The sequence below is a fragment of the Rhodamnia argentea genome, chromosome 10 (genome assembly GCF_020921035.1).
Source record: "Rhodamnia argentea isolate NSW1041297 chromosome 10, ASM2092103v1, whole genome shotgun sequence".
NCBI lineage: Eukaryota > Viridiplantae > Streptophyta > Magnoliopsida > Myrtales > Myrtaceae > Rhodamnia > Rhodamnia argentea.
The window spans coordinates 10,947,142-10,970,446 of NC_063159.1; the positions used below are offsets into that span (position 1 = coordinate 10,947,142).

The window sequence follows — 23,305 nt, forward strand, 5'->3', positions numbered from 1 at the left end:
CCTCGCATCAGATAACCATCCATGGCATAGAATTCTTGCACGGGTTGCCCAAAAGCACATGACCCCCAAATCTGCCCAAAGTCATCATCCCCCGCATAATGGTCTTTCAGTTGCTCGAATCCCTGAATGTCTTGGCTTAACGTAATCAACAAGCCGGACCTTCTACTCAACGCATCAGCTACTACATTCTACACATCCGACTTGTGTTGTAATCCGAAAGGAAATTTTTGCAAGAATTGACACCAACGCGCGTGCATGTCTTTGCTAATTCTCTTCTGACTATTCGGATACTTCAAAGCTTCATGATCAGAATATAGCACGAATTCTTTTCCAATCGGATAATGCTCCCGTGTCTTCAAAGCTCTTACGACAGAATAAAATTCTTTGTCATAAGTACTCCACTTATGTCTCGCGTCGCTAAGCTTCTCACTGAAATAACAAACTGGTTTGCGCTCTTGAGATAAAACAGCTCCTATGCCCACTCCACTAGCATCACAGTCCACTTCAAACAATTTATCAAATTCGGGTAAAGCCGTAACAGGCGCAGTACATAACTTTTCCTTCGTAACAGCAAAACTACTCTCGGCTTCCTTCCCCCATACAAATTTCCCTTTCTTCATACACTCTGTAATTGGGGCCGCAATAGTACTGAAATTTTTAATAAAACGCCTATAAAAGGTAGCCAACCCATGGAAACTCCTAACTTCGGAAACTGTTTTAGGAGCTGGCCACTCTCTTATTGCTCTAACTTTCGCCTCATCCACCTCTATTCCCTCAGCGGTAATAATAAATCCCAAGAATAACAACTTATTAGTCAGAAAACCGCACTTCTTAAGATTTACATACAGCTTATTGATCCGCAAAGCTGTCAACACCTCCCTCAAATGCATCAAATGCTCCTCCTCGGTTCTACTATAAATCGGGATATCATCAAAATAAACTACGACAAATTTGCCAATAAAAGATTTCAAAACCTGATTCATAAGCCTCATGAAAGTGCTTGGAGCATTAGAAAGCCCAAACGGCATCACCAACCACTCGTACTGCCCCTCTTTTGTCTTGAAAGTTGTCTTCCACTCATCGTCAAGCCAAATACGAATCTGATGATATCCGTTCTTCAAATCCAGCTTCGAAAACCACTTAGCGCCGTGTAACCTATCCAGCATGTCATCCAATCTTGGAATAGGAAACTTGTAGCCCACAGTTATCTTGTTGATGGCTCTGCTATCTACACACATCCTCCAACTCCCATCTTTCTTAGGAGTTAATAGGGCGAGAACAAAGACACATGGGCTCATACTATTCGAATATGCCCCTTTCGCAGCAACTCTTCCACCTTCTCCTTTAGAATATCGCTCTCTTTTGGACTCATCCTGTAGTGCGGCAGATTAGGCAGACTAGCACCGGGAATTAAGTCTATATGGTGCTGAATATCGCGCATAGGAGGCAACCCGTCCGGAATCTCCTCGGGCATCAACTCGCTAAATTCCTTCAATAAAGGTCTAACCGATTCAGGTTGCTCCTCTACTTGTTGTTCGGCCTCTGCTTCAACCGCCCGCTTTACTATCAAAACATGAATTTCCCTGGTCTCCTTAATTTCAGAGTCAAATTTCCTTATAAGGGTAAGGAAATTACTTCCGGCAACCTGTTTGCTTTTGTTCTTCAAGGGCAGCAATGTATACTTCACACCATCTTTCACGAGATTATATTGATTGCTCCTTCCCGAATGCCGAGCATCTACATCAAATTGCCACGGTCTCCCAAATAACACATGACATACATCCATGTCTACCACATCACAATACAATTCATCATGATATTTACCAATGGAGAATGGAATTTTACATCGCTCACTCACTTGAATGCCGTGCGCTCCAGATTTAATCCATCCTAACGTGTATGGGTTAGGATGCTTCTCCACGGGTATGCCTAGCTTCTTCACTGCCTCTTTCCCGATAATGTTCTCCATGCTCCCACTATCAATGACCACAGCGAAGATTTTTCCCAGAATAGTACATCCGGTTCGGAATAACCGATGTCGCTGCGAATCATCCTCCTGTTTTGGGGCTAACATCATCCTGCGCACAATACAATTCACCTCCTCTTCCTCTTCTTCAAAATCATCCTCATCGCCATCCGGTTCACAACAAAATTCATCTTCCTCCTCTTCCCTCGTTGCCACATTAACCGTCTTTCTCTGAGGGCATTCATTAGATTTGTGCCCAGGTTGATTACACCCGTAGCACTTTATCCCCGCTGGTTTAGCGTAAGGATTTGGGTTCGCAGATTTCTGCGCTTGCGTTCCCTTATCCCTCGCCTCGTTCATAGGGCGCTTCTCTACCGCCTTATCATCTCGACTCCGCTCCGGGTTATAGCGATTGTTGAAGCCGCTTTTCTCTACGGAACTGTTCGAACTGCTACCTCTATAGTTCTCGTAGCCCCTCTTACCCCGTTCTTGCTGCATCATCTCTGCCTTCATCGCCATGTTCTTTGCTTCGGCATGATTCCGCAAAAAGCGTACTCCAATCTTATCTCGGATGAAGGGCTTCAACCCATCAAGATATCCGGCCACTTTGTTGCCCCTCCGTCTCCGACGGGTTATTCCGCTCCGCCAACCTCATAAATTCTGCCGTGTACTCATGTACGGACCGATTACCTTGCTGGCAACGTTGATATTGCTGGAACATGATCTGCTCATAATCGGGAGGAAGGAACTCCCGCTTCAACAATCTTCTCATCCTCTGCCAAGTTCGAACTCGCTCTTTTCCTTCTCTCTCTCTCCTATTCTGCAATCTCTCCCACCATGCGGACGCACCCCCCTTCAATCTACGGGCTACTAATCGCACCCTTTTCTCACGAGGGGTTTCCATATAATCGAAGAATTTATCTATATCGGGAACCCAATCCAGAAATTCCTCTATTCCAGGACATCCATTAAAAAAAGGGATATCGACTTTTAGTTTAAAGTCGTTACCTTCACGATCGTCATAGCGTCGCCTGCCGTCTCTTCTTCCACGATCGTTGTAACGTCCCCTTCGATTTCCTCCATAATTGTTCCGGTTTGCATAATCATCACGTTCTTCATCCGAAACTTCGGTCTCCTCTTCTTCCGAACTCTCCGAATAAAGAGGATTATCCCGCTCGCGAACAGAATGGGCCTATCGACGAGGTCACCGCGAGCAAAATCTGCACCCGGCCTTCTGCCTTGTCGTCGATTCCGATTCACATCAACGCCGAGACCCTCGAATCGATCCGCTATCTCGTCAAATCGCTCTTCGAAACGACGAAGGCCTTGATTAAATCGTTGATCTATGCGTTCCATTAAACGCTGCTCCAAACGTTGCAGCGCGTCGTCCCCAAGGATTGGGGCTCCGGTCTCCCGAACATCGTCACGAAGACCACCGCCGGTCGCCATAGGCTCTGATACCACCCGACGCGGCGTTCAGCGAATAATGCAAGAAAATCCTTGCTAAAGGAGAGAAATCTCGAAAATTCTATGAATATTATTGATAATCTCCTTCAAAAAAACGTGATAAACACCTTTTATAGGGTGTTATCCTAACCCTAGTCCAATTAGGAATCAAAATAAAAAAAAAAACGGAAAATTATAAAAGTGCCACTGAAATAAAATTAAGCCCGAAAATACTAAAAAAAATAGGAAAACCCATATAGACATTCTCGAACGGCCAAAATTCATCGTTAGTCACGGCCAAAGGCCGTGAGTATTGATCAGGACGCCGTTTCGCTTCAGCCTACCGAATTTGAGCTCAATCCAACGTCGTCGACCCGATCCGCTGGTTCTAGCTGCAACACCATTTCGCCTTCCGATTAGATTTGTGTTGATCCAATCGATCCAGAAACGTATTACTAATGACATCCGCATCAATTGCGCCGCAAATACCATCTTTCCCTAAGGTTTATTGTTCACCAAAGGAGGAAAGAGAATGAGTAAAAGCACCTAACCTTGAGTGTTCCTTCCCTACGATATTGACATTGATTCAAAGAGACCGCTGTTTTTCAAGATTAGCAAAAGAGCACATGCGTGTGCGTGCGAACATCGTGAGTAGAAGTTTCAAAGGGATAAAGGCATATAAAAATTGGAGTTTTGTACGATTTCAGTAGAACGAGATTAAGCAATTACAAGGTGAGAAAGATGTACAGATTCAAATTTAAAATGAGAGAGATTGATTCTGAGATTGTTTGGCAGATAGTTTGATAATGTTAAGTGCGAGTTTTTGTACATCCTTTAAAAATATAGGACTATATATCATTTTTGTCATTGACAAGGATGAACTTTCATGGAAAGTTTCCCGCAAGAAGGGTAAGGTCACAAAGTGCCTTTGAGTTTTTCTCCTTAACGTATTGGAAAGATTAACTAAGTCTTGCACTGTGTTGAGAAAACATAAGACGCGTCAGATGAAGTTCAAACACTTACGTGGGAAGTTAACAAATTAAATAAAAAAACATGGCAAACATTTTTGAGATTTCACTGACAATGCAGGTTTTGATACAAGGGATAGCAATTTTTACTCGCACATAAAAAAATGATGGTTACTTTGGTTAATATTAAGACTGATCTGAACACCCATCCATTGGAGAGAAAAATACACTAACCGGAAGAATTATAATTGCCATCTGTTGCTTAAATGCTCTCAACTTTTGGCGGCTTATTATTGGACGACAAAATTAACACCAAATTCACGTATCATCCAACGATGATCGTGTATAATTTTCTTACACTAATAATAAACCTAGTAATTATCAACTGGTGGTTATATGTCGAGTCTTTTTTTTATGAAGTGGGTTTGTGAAGGAAAAATCCCACTTGATAACATTAAGAAAATATGAAATATCCTGTATTAAGAGTCGGAAATGAAATCAAGTTGATTAGTGAAGAAGATATGACAGCTAAAGAGAAATCAATTTGATTCGCGTAGAAGATATGACAGCTAGGGTTCTTCTCTTTCTCTGCTTAGAATGGAGCACCTTGGAGTGTTGAAAACAAAAAGCTACGACAGATTATTTATAATTAGGGATTGATATTACGATATAAAAATTATCAAAAAAGTCTTAAATCTATTGCAATTGTGTCAATTCAATTTTAAGCCTTTTGTATTTGTGTCAATTCAGTCTATTTGGCCAATTTTGGCCGGCCAACACTTACGTGGGATCGCTGGCACCGACGTGGACTTTTTTTAATAGTATTTTAACAACATTTAGAGTTTTTTATGAATTGGCACAAATGCAAAAGATTTAGGATTTGATTGGCAAAATTGTAGTAGATTTAAGACTTTTTTTGTAACTCTCCCATATTATGATGGTTGGGTGCATTTGCACTACAATGGTTTATTTATACTTAAGACAAAAGACAATATTATATGATATGTCGATTTGAACTTAGCTTGTCATATAGTAAATAAAATTCATCAACCTTTTACACGTGCGTACACATGCAATATAACCAGTGGCATTCTAATGAGTAAATTGCTCTGCTTTGATTACGTGATGGGTCAAGTGGTCTGAATTACGGAGTTTAACTGAATATAAACTATGATTACAAACCAAATGAAGCCCTGGCCACCCCTTCCACATGAATAAAGAGAAACCGGTGGTCCAGTCTCCTTTGCAAGGAAAACAATGAAGATTATCTGTCTACAAAAGATTTTGTATAATTTTCTAGATCACCCATAAGCACACGTTGTCCTATTTCTTCAATTCTAGAACCTTTTAACCGAGCCTAGGGTATTAGGTGAGCCAGCATTAATTAATTTATCGAGGAGGGAAATGATATACAAGTTACAACTGATAAAAGGAACAAAAAGTATTTTCATCTAAGAAAAGAAACCAGTGCTCCAGTCTCTGTTGCAAGAGAATGAGGAGTATTATATGTCTACAAACATTATAGTATACTTTTCAAGATCACGGGTAAACCCATGTTGTCCTATTTCTTCAATTATTAGACATTTCCATCGAGCCTAGGCCATTAGGTAAATCAGCATTATATAATGTTACATTAACTTATAAAGGAGGGACAAACTATATATATATATATGTGTGTGTGTGTGTGTGTGTGTGTGTGTGTGTGTGAGACCCACCCACGCATGACTGAGTTGGTTGAGGGGCGTGTTATCCCTCGTCAAGTCACTGGTTCGAAACTCTCCCTACTCAGTTTCGTGACTTAAGTGGGGGGCCATAATTGGTGGGCTGCCGTGCTAGCTCCCCCCGAGATGCTGACACAGCTGGACGCTGGCGGCGGCGAAGCCGGCAAGTCGGCAGGTCCCTATAGATCCTCGATTAACAAAAAAAAAAAACTTGTGTGTGTGTGTGTGTGTGTGTGTGTGTGTGTGTGTGTGTGTGTGTTCATATATATAAGTTTTTTTTTTTTTTTTACAGAGACACATGTAAATGGTATCGGGAACTAAGCAAAAGGGTAGTAATTAATTAACTAGTTACATAATAAGAGGCAAAAGGACATCCGGAGTGTCAATATTTGTGTACGAAGCTCACTTTAGTGCCAATATTTTTTTGATCGCTTAAGTGCCAAATCAAGAAAAAACAATCACATTAGTACCAACGACGAGAAAATCCGACCAACTAATTACATGTCATTTATTTTTAACTGTTTAACATCACGTGATAATTTTTTTTTAAATAAAAATCAGGCCATCCACGTCACCAGGTGGACTTTTAAAATTAAAAAAAAATTAAATTTAAAAAAAAATTAAACATAAAAATAAGGTAAAAAATAAAATAAAGGTAAAAAAAAAAGTTATTTACGGTGGCCAAGGCTTTGCAAGTCCTTGCCCTTCTCCCCCCCCCAAACCATCGACGGCAATGGCCGGCCGAGTGGGGGGCGGGGGAGGGGGGGTGGGGGTGGTGGGGGTTGTCTAGGCCTCGCAAACTCATAGTGAGGTTGACCTCATAGATTTGGGCAAGGTCGTCGTTGCGACCCTCGCTAGGCTTGGGCAGGGGTCGTTGGGGCTCGACGACCCCCCTCGACCATCAACCCACCCTCGCCATTGTAACTTGTATTTTTTTTTTAAATTTTTTTAGCTTATGTTTTAATTTTTTAATATTATGTGAAATTTTTTATTAATTTTTATCTTTTTTCATTGCTAACTAGGATCCTCCAACGAGCTACGTAAATACTATATAAATCTCTAAGGAAGCTCACCGGAGTTGGCATTGAATAACCGTTTTTCAAAAAAATTGTCACTTAAGTGATCTAAAAATAATATCGATATCAAAGTGAGTTTTGTACAAAAATATTGACACTTTCAGGTATTTTTTGCCCACAATAAGAACTATAAGAAGTACAAGACATCCTCGGTAATCAGTTGTTCTCCTCCTGCCGACTTTGCAATTTGGGCCCATTTATTTGTCAGTTCGGACCCAATTTGCGTACATTGATTGACCTCGGTTTACTTCTTACCTGAGGCAAAATACAACTTCTTTCATATATTTTAAGCACCTTAAATGTGCATTTGTACTTTTGTAAGATGGTTTTTGTTCTTTTGAGTTAATCAGAAAACTAAGAATTTCTCAGGCTCCGTTTGTTTCGCAAAAAATAAATGATTTGAAAATTACTTTTCAAAAAAATAATCGCTTGTACCGCTTAAAATAATTAGCTAATGGAAACTATTTTTATTATTGACAACTACTTATGTCTAAATATTTTCGTTGATAATGAAAAAACTTTTCGTTCATATAATTTTACAAGCGATATAAGCAGTCCTTTTTGGAAAAATATTTTCTAAATCATTCATTTTTCGCGAAACAAACAAAACCTTATTTGTGCGCTTTCTACTCGTGCCAAAATTAGTGCGATAAAAAGTATGGATTTTCCTTTTCTTTTTCTCACGTCTGTATATTTATAGAGAAAATGCACTTTCGTCTTCGCAGTTCATACAGTGGAGCACCAGGCAACACCAATAGTGAATGAAAGATCGAGTTCAGGCTATTAATTAAAAGTTTTGAATGCATTCTGCTATTCTACTCAAATTAAGGTTGGTATACTTCGACCAAAAAAAAAAAACGATTGGTATACATAATCGAAGTGGCTAAGCCCATGTTACTGTTAGCTAGTTCCGTGGGCGCAATCATCACAGCCCATACAGAGGAGTATTGCTATTTGACTCAAATAAGCAAAGCCCATACCCGCAATAGTGGTTCGAAGCCATAGCCCACGATCCCATGCTGGATCAGGATGAAACAGGGTCAGGAAAAAGTTGAATATGCTACTGAAGCCAAGAATATCCTATCGAATTGGGCTTAATTCCCTGAAAAATCCGCTATTTTAGGTCCAATTTCAAATCTGCCCCAAAACTTCTTTTGTCTGAGGAAAAACTCCAAACTTTATGTCCAATCCACAAATCTACATCGTATGTTTTTTTTTTTTTTTATCTCAGAGAAAACCCTAAATGTTAGGCCCAGTTCCAAATCTACCCCATACTTTTTATTTAAAAGAAATATCACAATTTTTACTCTAATCTCAATCCCATACTAGCTCTTTGTTCAAAAAACTGTTATTCATCACTAAATTTAATATCCTAAAGCAGATTTGAACAATGTTTATTAAGGTGGATTTGTTGTTCACATGAAAATGCCACGTCGGTCTGTATCTATCGCACATTACTTTGTTGATGTAGATTTGTTACCGACATGGAAATATCACATGAAGTTGGGACTAGAGTGCAGGGTAGATTTGAGAATAGATTGACAGTTGGTGATTTTTTTGGGGTGAGCATAATCGAACCGGTAGGGAATCGGTCGGGTTCCAAGTCTTAAGATATGTAGGGTATGTTACAGATTTTAAAAATTGGAGAGCCTATTCTAATGGGTAGATTCCAAGTTTCAATTAGGTGGAACCTAGAACTTAGAACCTATAATATGTAATATTTTTCTTAGCATACGTCTTTGTGGGATCTTGCCGTATTTCATTGTGTTCTATGATCAGTGTATAATATGAAACTACTAGTCCGATCTTCCATTTCCAGCGATATTTATTATCGAAGATTTTACTTTGTTAATGTTTAATATTTATTTGTGTATCTAAGTATGAATTGTGATCAGTAGATTGTACAACAAATGTTGGTCATTAAAAATGATGATTAACTGCAATAGTTTAATTAAAAATACATGTTAAACTTAGAACCAATCTTGAAATCAGTAATATGGTAGATTTCATGGTATAGAGGTTAGGTTATAGGTTCCAAAAAATAAAAAATATGTTCCGACGGATAGGTTTCAGGTTTTAAGCAAAACTTGTACAAAACCTAAAAAAGTTCACTCCTAATTTTTTTAGACAAAATAAAATCGAGGCCAATTTGGAATTTTTTAAGATAAAAAGAAGATAAAGATAGATTTGAGATTGAGCTGAAACTTTAGAACTTTTTCTTTAAATAAAAAAAGATCAAGGTAGATGGGTTTTTAAAGGAAATTAAGCCTATGAACTTGAAGCCTATTTGTCAATTCATTTGTAGCAGTTAGGCTGTCTAATCCAGTGTCAGAAACCCATGCCGACACCCAAGATCTAAAGTTCATAGGACCTTCGTGAAACACGTTTTCCATCACATGAGATGGTTCCATCTTGTCTGACAACCTTGTCTCTCTAGGGCAGCTGATTCCTTCTCAAGCGTGAAGAGAACCGGAGCCAGAAAGTCGAAGTATCTATGTTGGACATGAAGTAGTGTCCCAAGTCTAGAATGGCGAGAGGAGGAGGAGGACTTACGCAAGAACATGATGGCTTCGCAAAAATAGGGAAAGCTAATGCCTTTGTGGTAGAAAGATGGGGTCAAGGTAGCAAGGAAGACGGAGTATTATTGGATGGCACCGATGTTATGCTCTGCCATGAAGAAATCTTTTGAAGATAGGTACGATTCAAATAGAAAAAACGTGGATTCTGTGTCCGATGTGTTTCGGGAAGGTAGCAAAACTTTTCCTACCGGCCAGTTCATAACTTTTCGTCTTATCACAATCATAGACAGGGACTTCAAAAGTATGGCTTGACTTACCGATTGATACCCAAAAAAAATCTCCAACTTTAGTATTTGTCTTAATTATATTTAATTTTTTTGTCTCATAAAATCACCCTAATTTTTACTTTTGTCCTAATTCTACCGTCCTTATATATATATATACAAAGAAAAATCTCAACTTTAGCATCTGTTCCAATTATATCCAAAACTTTTTTTTTTTTTTGGTAAGGTCCAAAACTTTTTTTTATCTCATAAAAAATCCCAAACTTTTACTTTTATTGTAATTTTACCTTCTTCGGTATTATGTCCATAATCACCATTAATTAATCTTACGTGGCTCAAACTTTCTCGCTGAGCGTACCAAAGAATCTTCGAAATTTGAAAACAGTAGGTTGCACGGATGACGAGATTTGAGATCATTAATCCAAATAATAAGATCTCCGCGTCTAGCTGTTCTTTGAACTGTTGAGTATCGGGGACAATCCGAAATGCACCGTCTTGAGTGGCTTTGTATATCTCGGTAATATGTATGGAAAGCACACAATAGAAGAGAAGCACGTCGGCTTTGCTGAGATGTAATTTATTAACGACGTGGAAATACCACGTAAGAGTAACTAACGGTGATTATAGATAGAAGGCTAACGGTGATAGATTTGGGGCAAAAATAAAAGTTGTGGGTTTTTTATGAGATTAAAACATTTTTAGATATAATCGAAACAAATGCTTAAGTTGGGGCTTTTTTTGGGCATTGGCGGGTAGAATTGAGAAAAAAGTAAACGTTTGGGGTTTTTTATGAGACAAAAAAAAGTTGAATATAATTGAGACATGTGTTAAAGTTTGGGATTTCTTTTTTTTTTTTTTGGTATTGGGCCCTTGACTTACTAGCAAACTCATAACTTTTCGTCGCCGAGGTGTGGTGGCCTGGGGAGGGAGAAGAAAAAAGAAAGAAAGAAAGAAACTTACAAAATAATTTAAAATTTAAATAATTAAAAAATTCGAGAAGATCAATTTTAGAAAGTGTTTTTAGCTTTTTAGATTTATGTATGAATTATTTAGTGACCGAAAATATTTTATGGTGTTTGGATCTTATTTGAAAAATTATTTTAATCTGATCACATTATCTCAAGAAAAAAATCAAAAATTTAAATAATTTTTTGCTATTTTATTAATTTATTTTTCTTTCTTTTTCCATCACAGCGATCGGTCAGCGGGGACCATGAGCAAGCTCGAGCCCGCTGGCGGTTGCTTAGGCCTGGCCACTTGAGTAGGGAGAAGGAAAAGAAAAAGAAAAGAAAAGAAAAGAAATTGTAAAATCAATTATAATAAAGTAAAAGAAAAATTTAACATAAAAAATAAATTTAAAAATTTAAAAAAATAGAGAAGGTCAATTTTAGAAGGTGTTTTCATCTTTTTAAATTTAGGAATTTACTTTCCTAATTCTAAGTACCAATGTTCTATTGACCGAATAGTATTTGTTGTCGACTAAGACGAATGCAGCAAGATTGACTGTAAGGAAGAACCAAACAGATGAAAGTTTAAAAAATCAATTCCACTTTTGGCACTTGGAAGTGACAAAATATCGGTCAGTTTTGACAAATTTTAGCTACCGGCAAGGCCGCAACCACACGCCCACGCTACAAAGACACAAGGATATAAGAATCACCTCTTGCCTTGTCCCTCCCGTTCACTCCGATGCTCAATGCCTAACACCATGTCGACCGAAACTGCACCATCCAATCTCACCGTCAACCCTTTGGAATATCTCCAGGTCACCCTCAATCCCGAAGGCACCCTCAACCGCGACTGCTTCATCTTTCCAGACACCTCCGCCACACCCGATCCCACCCTGCCCGCCGGTCCAGTCCTCTCCAAGGACGTCCCAATCAACCCTTCCCACAACACTTGGGCCAGGATCTTCCTACCCCACCATGCACGGTCGTGCTCGGCGGAGGAGAAACTCCCCCTCATAGTTTACTACCATGGCGGGGGATTCATCCTGGGCAGCCCGGCCTCAAATATATTCCACGAGTTCTGCGTCGCTCTGGCCCGCGAACTCTCCACTGTTGTTGTGTCAGTGAAGTACCGCCTCGCCCCGGAGCACCGGCTCCCCTTGGCATTCGACGACGCGGTGGAGGCGCTGCACTGGGTTAAAAACGCCCGAGACGAGTGGCTCACGGACCATGCCGATCTCTCCACGTGCTATCTCATGGGCAGCAGCGCGGGCGGCAACCTGGCCTTCCATGCAGGGCTACGCGCATCCGCGTCGCAGGAAGACCTGGAGCCGTTGAAAATACGAGGACTGATACTTCACCATCCCTTCTTTGGAGGGACTCAACGGACGCCGTCGGAGCTGAGGCTGGAAAACGACCAGATGCTGCCGCTGGCGGCCAGCGATCTCATGTGGGAGCTGTCGCTACCGCTCGGGGTTAGCCGCGACCACGAGTACTGCAATTCAGCGGTATACGGTGGCTCCAAGCTGTCGGAAGGGGTGTGTCGCGACCTAAAAAATAATAGACAAGTTAATTTTCGGGCTAATGGATTATCGGGTTAATTAATTAACTAACCTAACTCGGACTCTCCCAAGTCCATACCAAATCGCAACTTAAGGTTCAAATAATTAACATGCAATGTGATTTGAATTTGGAGTCGCCACTAATCATTTTCGGTAGGTTGATTAGAAACCTAAATAAAATAGCGGGAGAAAACTATCTTATTTCCGCGAACCGGAGATTTTGAATTCGGGGATTTGGTTACGTCAGATTTCTCTAACGCCCTTTCGGTACCATTTTCATGAAAAATATTTGATTTGGCAATTTTGATGGATTTTACTCGAAATTCAAAGATGCAATTTTTTTGGTTTTTTCTTCTTTTTTATGGGGATGTAAAACATTGAACTTTGTACGATATACACCATGGGTGATTTAGAAAGAAAGAAAACGCAGCCAATCACGAGTATTTACAGAAATAAATTAACATGTAATAATGCTAAAATTTGGAACACGTGGCATGTCTAAAATAAACAAACGAATGTTCACACCAAACGATTACATTTTTGTAGATCGAGATGGAAAGGATTACCTTCTATTACACAAAATCTTACTCACATACACGTTATAGTTCCCTTCAAGATCTCGGAGTTGGAAGAGCGCGGCTGTCGTCGAAAATGGCAAGCAATGACGTTGTTGGGTGGCGAGAGGTGAAATATGTGTCGGGACTCGTCGAAGATGATGCTTGACTAAAACTCTTTTCTTCACTCTCAAATTTTCTCTTCCTATTTTTCTCAAGAACTCTCTTTTTCCTCTCTAAAAATTTCTCTCAAAAACTCTCTCAATATTCTCTCAATTCTCTTCTACTCCCCTCTTAAACTCTCTTCTCAAGAGCTCTCTACCTTCTCTATCACCAAAATTCTCTTCCTCTTTTATAGGCAAAGTTCTCCATCCTTCATTCTTCATCTTCACTTCTTCACCTTCCATTTTCATCTTCTCTTCTTCATCTTCATTTCTTCACCTTCCATTTTCATCTTCCCTTCTTCATATTCATCTTCTCTTCTTCATCTTCCCTTCATCATCTTCCTTTCATTATCTTCTCTTCTTTATCTTCTCTTCACCATCTTCCTTTCATTATCTTCTCTTCATCATCTTCCTTTCTCCATCTTCTTTTGGTATTTGCAATGCAGTCCCCGAAGTTTCAAGTATTTGCAATACGGTCCCCGAAGTTTTAAGTATTTGCAATACGATCCCCGAAGTTTTAAGTATTTGCAATACAGTCCCCGAAGTTTCAAATCTTCTCGGTGTATTTTTCCATCCCGCAAAATTAAGTGTTCCGCTTGCCCAATTATATGCCAATGCAATGTACGCTAAAAATAAATATGTGAGATGATTTTTTATTTAGAACTAAAATTAGTTCTAATTTTTATGCAAAAAATAGATTAGTCAAAATTTAGGCGTCAACAGCTGCCCCTCTTTGAGTGGAAGCTCGTAGAGGTTCCGCTCAAAGACAAAATTGAATCCAAAATTTTGACAGTGCAAATTATGGATGAACATTTTGGCGGGAGTTTTAATCCCATTTTTATGAAGTGATGCATGATATGCAAGATCGTAAATAACATGTGTCATAATTTCCCTTTTTTCATGTTAGAGAAACTCGCACATGGATCGCATACAAGAATACCTGTTTTACCAAATTTCTCGTAAGCTAATGGTTCTCTTAATTTTCAAGCTTCTTTTTGCAGATGCAAGGATTTTAAGGTATTTGGCCTATCTGTTATCGGAGACTTCTCCCTAATGCGAGACAGCGTAAGATATGTGTGTCGTTTGAGGTCACAAGAGCTACGTCGTTGTGAGTCGAAAGAAGTGAAATCAAGTTCACAAGAGCTACGTCGTTGTGAGTTGATTAAATGTCGAAATCGCCAGTGCATATGTCTTCACGATTCGATAAAGGAGAACCAAAATCATAAGAGCTACGTCGTTATGATTTGGTTTGGATCAAAATCATGGGTGCTTATGTCTTCATGATTTGATAAATGAGCCGAAAATCATAAGAGCTATATCATTATGAGCCGACTAAAGGTCAAGATCACCAGTGCATACGTCTTCGTGATTCGAGATCGAAATCATAAGAGCTACGTCGTTATGATTTGATAAGATGTCAAGATCGCCAGTGCATATGTCTTCACGACCTGAGATTGAAACCATAAGAGCTACGTCGTTATGATTTGATAAGATGTCAAGATCGCCAGTGCATATGTCTACACGACCTGACAGGAGAGGCATATTGCCCGATTTGAACAATATTTGAGAGGAGTACCACCGAATGGAATCGATAAGTATGTAAGGGGCATATTGCCTGAATTGAATCATAACAACTATCATCAGAAGAGTTGTTAATTTGAAAAGGGGTTCAGAAAACTTACCTGGGTTTTCGAGACCGAAATCATAAGAGCTACGTCGTTATGATTTGATAAGATGTCAAGATCGCCAGTGCATATGTCTTCACGACCTGATAGAAGAGGCATATTGCCCGAATTGAACAATATTTGATAGGAGCACCATCGAATGGAATCGATAAGTACAAAAGGGGCATATTGCTCGAATTGAATCATAACAACTATCATCAGAAGAGTTGTTAATTTGAAAAGGGTTCAGAAAACTTACTTGGGTTCTCCAAACGAATAACCAAGGAACGAGGTAGATTGCATGTATCGTACCTGTTTAATCACTTGAGATGAACATGATCAATTGTTAACGCAACATGACACGTCCATAAATTCTTGAATTTTTTGTTTACATTGCAAAGCTCCACTGGAAATTTGTCAATAAGGAAAGCAGTTTAATCCTTTTGACGAGTTTGATCAAATCAAATGAGGAACCTTTAATCAGAAAGGACTTTCACTCAATCTCATGGAAAGGTTCAGGTTGAAGATATACTTACCTGAGGATTTGAAAGATTACCCGGCGGACATTTGCCAGCAAAACTTGCTCATTCAATAATCCTTGGATGAATTTCAAGACCTTGGGAGGGAACTCGAACATCGGGAATGTATTACCTATCATAGAATGTCAGAGGTAACACACACAAACATATTCAACAATGAGTATAATGCAATCACTCATACTATGGTTCATGCATAACCATTCTGTCAAGTTTACATTACCAATTTTGTCCAGGGAGGTTCTCACATTACGAATACCTCAAATGTGAGCTGAATGGGGGGACTTCAGTCCGAAAGGGCTTTCTCTCACTCTCGAGAAAAGCTATTTATCATGTATGCAGGATTCAAGAGAAATCACTCAATCTTTCCATCATCGCATTCGATAAGGATCCAAGTAATCTCGCAATTGATACGACCGAGCCGATCCGGAGGTCTTGATTAGGACCGTAATGAGGGCTAGGTCAAAGGTTTACAAAGGGGACTCTAATTGAGTCAAGGTCTTTGAAATGAATTTCTTCATCATCTCGCTCCGGATTTACAAGTCAAGAATCCCGCAAAAATGAGAGAGAAATAATCTTGCTCGAACTTCTTCGAGTGATGCTTAAAATCATTTAACTCTACGTTAACTCAAGTGTCCTAATCAGAAGAGACTTTGGAGGGTTATAACGTAGGCTAGGATTGGGGACCGAGGAACGAAAAGGCTCGTTTTGGCTCAGAAATTAAATGAGAAGGGGCTTGACGTTGGCGATCATCGTTGATTAGTCACCGATCTTGGTCTTCTGGAAATGTCTTCGTAAAGAATACCATCATTGAATGAGGGATGGTAGTTTTCTACTGAAAATTGCACTTTGCAAACCGATTTCTTGGGGAGTCTTCTTCACAACAAGTGTCTGTCAAGGATTTGCAAGAGACACAATGCAAACAAGTACATGGAATTTACAACTTAACATGCAAAAATGTACATTCAAAATTCAGAAGTACTTTACAAATGAATGTGCATTGGCCTTACTTTTGGTAGGCACTTTGCTTTTCCTATGCTTGAAATTTTCATATGAGATCGGCCTTTGCTTTTCTTACTCCCGACTATCATTTTTCTTTTTTTTCTTCTCTTTTTTTCGAGAAGAGATTTCTTTTCCTTTTTCTTTGAGAGCTCTTTGACATCTCTTTATTTTGCTTTTTTTTTTTTTTCGAGAGCGGGCCCTTCTCCTTTAAGCTGAGTTTGCCTCTTCTTTTTTTTACAATCCCATGATTTTGAACCAGGAATTACAACAAACATAAACATTTACAAAGAAAAATTATGTAAACATAAAAAATCTAGCATACAAGAAATGAGTCCATTCGGGAATTCTCTGTTGACCCGACCATCTCCAATTCTAATCCTTGGGACAATGCTATCTTCGTCTTTGGAATGAGCAAATGATCACCAACAGGGGTTTAAGAAATGAATTTGCAGGCTCAAGTGGGCTATGCAAAGAATGAAGTGTATAGGATAGAGAAGTGAATGCTCTTCATCATCCTAAGGCACTTGAATTAAAATTCGAGTATAAATGCAAAGAAACACCCGAAGATTAATGTTAGTCCGAGCAAGAAAATTTCTAACCATTTACCTCGTGTTCTTGCTTTGGAATTAACTCGTCCGGACCCCGATGTAGGGTTGTTCTTGACAGGGGTAAAGAAATGAAACCACCGCTCAAAAGGGGTAATCAATGGATCACCCGTAGTGTTTGGGATAGAGAACTGAATGCCTCTGTCATTTCGGCTATCGTACCTTTCGCGAGAAAACTCTTTACCTCGGGGAATGCGGAATTTAGCCATCGTTCAACTCTCCCGAAAAAATGGGACGTGTTTGGGAAAGGATTGCCTTTCATCATCCTGCCCTGCCCCATTCCATACATTCGATGTATCTTATGTAGTTCATGTTCCTTATTCAGAGTTGGTAAATTAAACATGAGGAACAGTCATGCGCAAACTATGCAATGTATGAGTGTTTTTGAGCATGTAAAATGCAGCAACTTTTTATCTTGGTGGACGGAATTCGCAAGCACATAAGAAACTTCTTAGGGCGTGGATCGTGAGTTGCCCCCGCTCATGCAAATAAGTTGCAAAACTTCATTATCTGGTTCGAGACATGAGATTGTCAAAGGCTCCGGGAATTTCTCATTTCATTAATTTTAGGGAGAAGGGATACTTCCCTATCTGGAAAGGCAGTGACCCCTGTAAAAATCAAAAGGGAAAGCGTCAATGTACGTTCTCATGTTCTAAATGAGTTGAAACGATACCGCTTTACCCTTGTACGAAATTCTTGTGAACTTTGAATTGAAAAGATCAACTCATCTGGATCGGATTGTATGTCCGGGATGTTATCTCTCCGGTTTTGTAACCATCTGGGCTGAGCTTCAATCGGCATTGAATCGCGAAGCAAAAAGGTTTTTATTAATCTTTGTACATTGATGCCAAATCCCGGGATCGAACCTGGGACGCCTCGGACCACTGTCATTCCCCCAACCACTAGGCTGTTGTGTTGTTGGCGTCCACGGTTGGTTCGCTTTTTGCTATATTGTTCTCAAAACAGTTGGCAATCCCCTGTCGAGAATGAAATAAGCTTAAATCAGAGTTTGAAATGACCGAGAGCCAATTGGGACGATACTGAGTTACCCATCTTTGAGCCCGCTTGGTCTTTTACTCGTATTCTCCCAAGTAAGGCTATTCGGAATCTCTCTTTACGGGCGTTCAGGGGCGTCGTCCACAAATTGATTTGCTACAGGCCTAGCTTAACAAGGAACTCACGCATTTGATAAGATAGGAGAAAATTCGCCCTTTAACTCTAGACAAATTCTAGACAGCCGGAAAGTAAAAAATATCCCACGCAGGGGAACTATACATGGAATTAAAGGAGTATTCATGCGAGATTGGTTCCACCTCTTTTGCTGGCCATTCCAATGATCGACTAATTTTGTCTTGGATCATACACCAACGATTGTTGTTTGAAGACCCATAATCACTTGCTTCGGATCACACAACGGGAGGTCCTTCAGCTCCGAACCGGCTTATCAAGGTGGTGAGCTCATCATCTAGTGGCATTGTCGGATAGGGAGTAGCTTCCAGGGTTTTACCGAAGTTGTCCGTAGGAGGAACTAGAGCAGAAAGCGGCGGGCTGGCGGCAGATGATTGAAGTTTGGCGGTGAAGGCGGCCATCATTTCTTCCATCTTTCGGGACATCATCCCTTCAAAGCGCTCGATCAAGGAGCCAAGTTTCTCGTCTAGGGCAGCACCAACGGCGGCGTTAATGTCGGCCATCCTCTTTGCGACCGATCGAGTAACATGTGGAGGATCCGTGATAAATTAACTGTACGCAGTAACAAACCCAAAATGAGTACAGGGAGCAAGAATAGCGAGCCGGCCCATGGCATCCCTCTAGACTCAAACGAACAAAGTGATTATGACCAAAGGATTGAAACATGTAATTTTCAGTTTATCCGCTTTTACGAAAAAATTCATATTAATTCGCACGTTGATCAAAAGATGTCCAAATTTTACGAGCTTGTAGTTGAGAAGATGATGAACAACTTTTATGTTGGCCAATCGGACTAGAAATGCACGGGTCAAATCAGTTTAATGTGTTTTTCCAAAAAATCACATTCAGAAAACTGTTATAACCGCAGGTAGTTGAAAAAACGAAAGGCCATCTTAAATTATGAATTTAATTCTGAAATTTTGTAGGATATTAGTTGAAACATAGGTCTACAACTTTCGTGTTTGGCACTTACTCAAAGCTCGATCGTAGAATTTAGTAAAAATCGCACAACAAGAACAAGCCAAATCAGAAATGAGGACAACCGATGAAATTGTAAAAGCTACGGAAGCAAAGTGCGAAATTGGAAATAAGACAACGATACTCCTAAACCATGGACCAGCTCAAAATAAAAATGAGATAATAGGGTACAAGTGACAAGAAATTACCGTTCATAGGAAGAAAATGTCAATCACAAAGACATGCGCATGAATTGTGAGTTTAAATCTTATTCTATCTATCCAAAAGGCTTTTGCAAAGTGAAATGATGAACGAAACGACATGTCGCAGCCTCGCGCGCAATCATCATGACTAGTCGCAGCCTCGCGTACAATAGTCATGACTAGTCGGGTTCAATCACTTCGGCTTGGTTCGGTCGACAAGGGCAATTCTCATGCATCGTAGCCTCACGTGCATAAGAACGACCCTTGAGCCATTTTTTTGAAAAAATTTTCGGGATCCAGATGGGATAACCTTTAGCGAAGCCTTACCGCCAAGGTTAAAGGACCATCTAAATACCATCTTAAAACTATTAGTGTGACCCAGGTCCGGTCACGGGTTGTGTGCAATGTAGTGCAAAGACGATAAATCATGCACAACAATTAAAAGCAAACACCGCTTCAATGATTCAAAAGTTAAATCACAATTCCAATTCACCAAGCCTGCAAAACAAAGGGTTAGCCAATCACTCCTCCCCTTATAACTCCCAATCTGCAAAAACATTTAACACCTAAGAATGAGAATTCAACCAAAGTTTACCAAATCAAGTGATTTCTTTTTCATGAAATTATCTGGCCTAAGTCCTCTTTGGATCCCCGGTGGAGTCGCTAAGCTGTCGCGACCTAAAAAAATAATAGACAAGTTAATTTTCGGGCTAATGGATTATCGGGTTAATTAATTAACTAACCTAACTCGGACTCTCCCAAGTCCATACCAAATCGCAACTTAAGGTTCAAATAATTAACATGCAATGTGATTTGAATTTGGAGTCGCCACTAATCATTTTCGGTAGGTTGATTAGAAACCTAAATAAAATAGCGGGAGAAAACTATCTTATTTCCGCGAACCGGAGATTTTGAATTCGGGGATTTGGTTACGTCGGATTTCTCTAACGCCCTTTCGGTACCATTTTCATGAAAAATATTTGATTTGGCAATTTTGATGGATTTTACTCGAAATTCAAAGATGCAATTTTTTTGGTTTTTTCTTCTTTTTTATGGGGATGTAAAACATTGAACTTTGTACGATATACACCATGGGTGATTTAGAAAGAAAGAAAACGCAGCCAATCACGAGTATTTACAGAAATAAATTAACATGTAATAATGCTAAAATTTGGAACACGTGGCATGTCTAAAATAAACAAACGAATGTTCACACCAAACGATTACATTTTTGTAGATCGAGATGGAAAGGATTACCTTCTATTACACAAAATCTTACTCACATACACGTTATAGTTCCCTTCAAGATCTCGGAGATTTGGAAGAGCGCGGCTGTCGTCGAAAATGGCAAGCAATGACGTTGTTGGGTGGCGAGAGGTGAAATATGTGTCGGGACTCGTCGAAGATGATGCTTGACTAAAACTCTTTTCTTCACTCTCAAATTTTCTCTTCCTATTTTTCTCAAGAACTCTCTTTTTCCTCTCTAAAAATTTCTCTCAAAAACTCTCTCAATATTCTCTCAATTCTCTTCTACTCCCCTCTTAAACTCTCTTCTCAAGAGCTCTCTACCTTCTCTATCACCAAAATTCTCTTCCTCTTTTATAGGCAAAGTTCTCCATCCTTCATTCTTCATCTTCACTTCTTCACCTTCCATTTTCATCTTCTCTTCTTCATCTTCATTTCTTCACCTTCCATTTTCATCTTCCCTTCTTCATATTCATCTTCTCTTCTTCATCTTCCCTTCATCATCTTCCTTTCATTATCTTCTCTTCTTTATCTTCTCTTCACCATCTTCCTTTCATTATCTTCTCTTCATCATCTTCCTTTCTCCATCTTCTTTTGGTATTTGCAATGCAGTCCCTGAAGTTTCAAGTATTTGCAATACGGTCCCCGAAGTTTTAAGTATTTGCAATACAGTCCCCGAAGTTTTAAGTATTTGCAATACAGTCCCTGAAGTTTCAAATCTTCTCGGTGTATTTTTCCATCCCGCAAAATTAAGTGTTCTGCTTGCCCAATTATATGCCAATGCAATGTACGCTAAAAATAAATATGTGAGATGATTTTTTATTTAGAACTAAAATTAGTTCTAATTTTTATGCAAAAAATAGATTAGTCAAAATTTAGGCGTCAACGGGGTGGATGAAATGAGGTCGCTGGGGTGTAGGATATTGATCACCGGCTGCGATGGAGATCCGCTGATTGACCGACAGGTGGAGCTGGCGAAATTGTTGAAAGAGAAGGGAGCACATGTGGTGAGTGATTTCAGTGAGGGTGGAGGTGGATATCACGGGATCGAGTTCATGGAACCAGACAAGATCAAGCCTCTGATCCAGACCTTACAGAGTTTCATGTCCCCGACAGGGACTGGTCAGGATCAGGACGTGGCCGGCCCACCGGATGGAGTCTCCACGCAAAATGTGGCCTGAGCTTTCTCTTTGGTTATCACACCGCACGAAATCAAAAGGGTCAAGAGCATCCCTCTCATTAAATAGGAAAATACTTTCTTTACAATACAATCACAGTTTTAAATTTACACACCGTCACCGTATATTTTACATAAAACATCCGTTAAATTGAGAAATCGTGTGGTCAGAAATAACCGACAAGACTATCAAACTGTCAGACTAGCATCTTTCAATTAAATAATGTTATTTCTCGTTGGTTTGCAATTTTCTCTTCCCTTGAGAATTATTACTCTATCTTCATTTTATCATCTGGGAGCCGTGCGGGTGAAAAGCTTCATTGCTGTCCTGAAGTTGATTCTTAGCGATACGATCGTTAGTTGATGGTTGTCACGTTTTTTTTTTTAAAGTCGAACACAATCGGAAGTCATATGATTAAAACACATAAAGTAAGATAGACGTCTCTAGTGGAATCCATTTCTGTCGACATTGTTTCAGAACATAGTGCTAGTTGTATTATGCAGCTTTTCTTTGTTCTTTGGATTCTGTTTAAAAAACTATTTTAAGAGTTTTTTATAGGAGCGAGCGGTTCTAAGTTCCTTACGGGTTCCACGTGTAACCCGTAACCTATCCGTCATATTATGGAATCTGGAACCTATCCTGTCACTGATTCTATGATCGGTTCCAGGATACCCAAGAATCTATCAATTTCTTTTTTTTTTTTTTTTCATTTTCATTTTTAGTTAAGCAAAATTAGAGTGAACACTACAACATTTAAGAGAAAGTAGAAGTGAGTGATTTTAAGTTCCGTACGGGCTACATTTAGAACATGCAACCAATCCATTAGGACACATTTATTATTTTTTGAAATCTGAAACCTAAAAATTTGTTTGGCTCTAGATTATACACTCATCATCGAACGCCATAGAATATTGTAGAATTGTGCAAAAACATATGCCAAGAAAAATATAAAAATTTATTTCGGGATCTAGGGTCCATGTTCTAGATAGTGAAACCCGAAACCTATCCTACATACCTTGGAACTTGGAACCGGAGCGGATCCCATAGATTCCAGTTTCAAGTTCTCGATTCTATCCCGAAACCATGCTCACCCTTAGTTTTTTGGATCGAGCATCCTTCGATGACTTACCTCAGACACGGAAAGCTATAATACCTGCCTACCCAGCAGTAACCAACCAAAGTTGACGTGAAATCTACCTTCTCCACCGTCGACCTCTTAAGAGAAGATATTTATCTTCTCTTTATCTCAAAAAAATATCCTCGAATTTTACATCCTTGTCGATCTATTCCCTGCGTTTTTTTTTTTTTTTTTTTTGGTCAGTATATTCCCTGCGTTTGTTGGGCCAGATTTTTCCTTCTCTCTGGATTTTTCCTTTCGACCCGCCACTTCCAGATTTCTGTGAATAAAAATCAGCGAAAGTAGGATGGCTACTTGCGTCTTAAATGTCAAGTGCTCTAAAGATGTAGCCCGCCACTACCAAATTTCTTGGAAGAAAAATCGGCGAAAATAAGGTTGGCAA

The 23,305-nt window shown here is 39.5% G+C and overlaps 1 protein-coding gene across 1 annotated transcript; it reads left to right on the top strand.

Annotated features, from left to right (window-relative positions):
* Positions 1-11,584: 11,584 nt before the first annotated feature.
* On the top strand, positions 11,585-22,128 carry LOC115742725 (carboxylesterase 1-like). Its single transcript, XM_048271702.1, has 3 exons — positions 11,585-12,465; positions 21,498-21,817; positions 21,999-22,128. The coding sequence occupies exons 1-2, from the start codon at positions 11,677-11,679 to the stop codon at positions 21,786-21,788; spliced, it is 1,080 nt and encodes a 359-aa protein (XP_048127659.1). The 5' UTR covers positions 11,585-11,676; the 3' UTR covers positions 21,789-21,817; positions 21,999-22,128.
* The last annotated feature ends 1,177 nt before the right edge of the window (positions 22,129-23,305 follow it).